At 35.8% G+C, this 1,248-nt stretch overlaps 1 protein-coding gene across 1 annotated transcript in view; it reads right to left on the bottom strand.

Annotated features, from left to right (window-relative positions):
* Ticrr (TOPBP1 interacting checkpoint and replication regulator) overlaps positions 1 to 1,248 on the bottom strand; it is a 48,902-nt gene that overhangs the window by 39,937 nt on the left and 7,717 nt on the right. Inside the window, 1 exon segment of the mRNA XM_004623293.2 lies at positions 274 to 553. Within this exon segment, the coding sequence (XP_004623350.1) occupies positions 274 to 553 (280 nt within the window).

The raw sequence follows: 1,248 nt of genomic DNA, 5'->3' as shown, positions 1-1,248 counted from the left end.
AAAAAAAGATATGTTAAATAATAATTAAAAAAAAAAAAAAGAAAAATCACTCACATGCTCTTCCTTTATGCACGACCTGGCAACTGTATTGTATTAGAACTCAATCCCTTCCTGGGGTGTCTCTGATTTTATTCACACATTTTTAGATTTTTTTTCAATTATAAGCATTGAGTGCTGAAGCTGTGAAAAATGCTAAGAAGTTAAAAGCATCAACCTGACTTGAACAAGGAAATTACCTAAGATTTGAATATCTCCAAAATATTATGTGTTTACCTTTAACAGGGAGAAATAACGTTCCTTCCGTCCGTGGAAATGAAGCTTCATATACAGCAGAATTATAGAGCAAACAGTTTAAAGTGGCATCAGTTGGCAGAGCTGAAATCCATGGAGAGAGGTGAGGTTCACTTGACATCTTTCCTTCACCCCCAAGCACCGTCTCCGCAGGCTTAGTACAACCCCAGCTGAAAGTTTCAGGTGGCAAGACAGTGCCTCCTCCGTGGCGGAGCAATTCACAAATTGTCCAGTACCCAACATGGTCTGGCGACTCGCACAACTAAAATAAAAATGACAGAGGATCAGGTTAGTGTAAATCAGGCACTCATGAATAAAGCTAATGGCAGTAAAGTTGACACCAATGTTAAAAGATCCAGTTACATAATTAACATATTTGTCAGACCAAACACAAACACGGCCAGCAACCACTACTGTACAGTCCAAGAACATGATTGCTACATAATATGCCTTCAAGAAAGCATTCATTTGAAAAAATAGACTCCATTCGTATTTTCTTTTTTTTTTTTTCATTCATATTTTCCATCAAGGAATAGAACAGGGTATAAATCATGAAGTATAAAATATTAGAATTGGAAGGGTAGAAACTTTTACACATTAATAAAAATACTGCCTTACACAACATGAAAGTGAACAGGTGTCATGGGAAGTGGGAGCAGGGGCATACTGGTCGGATAGAATATGACTGTCACTTGGCTTTGGCCACCCATGGGGACCTAACAAGTCCTCCTCAACTTTACTTGAAGCTCTGTTATCTCTTTCTGAATTCTTTTTTTAAAAGATTAAAAAAATAAAAAATACAACCAATACAAAATTTCAAGATGACAGGAAATTAACAATGGTTATTATACTGTATATTGTAATTTTCAAAACTGTTGCTCAGATATAGGCATGTAAGACTGATCAAATAATATAAACACTATTCCTTTCAATGAATAAGAAATCAGTAGTATGGGG

Source organism: Octodon degus, unplaced genomic scaffold (genome assembly GCF_000260255.1).
Source record: "Octodon degus isolate 3935 unplaced genomic scaffold, OctDeg1.0 scaffold00002, whole genome shotgun sequence".
Taxonomy (NCBI): Eukaryota; Metazoa; Chordata; class Mammalia; order Rodentia; family Octodontidae; genus Octodon; species Octodon degus.
The sequence above is the reverse complement of the archived record's forward strand: the minus strand, read 5'-3'. Positions and strand labels throughout refer to the sequence as shown.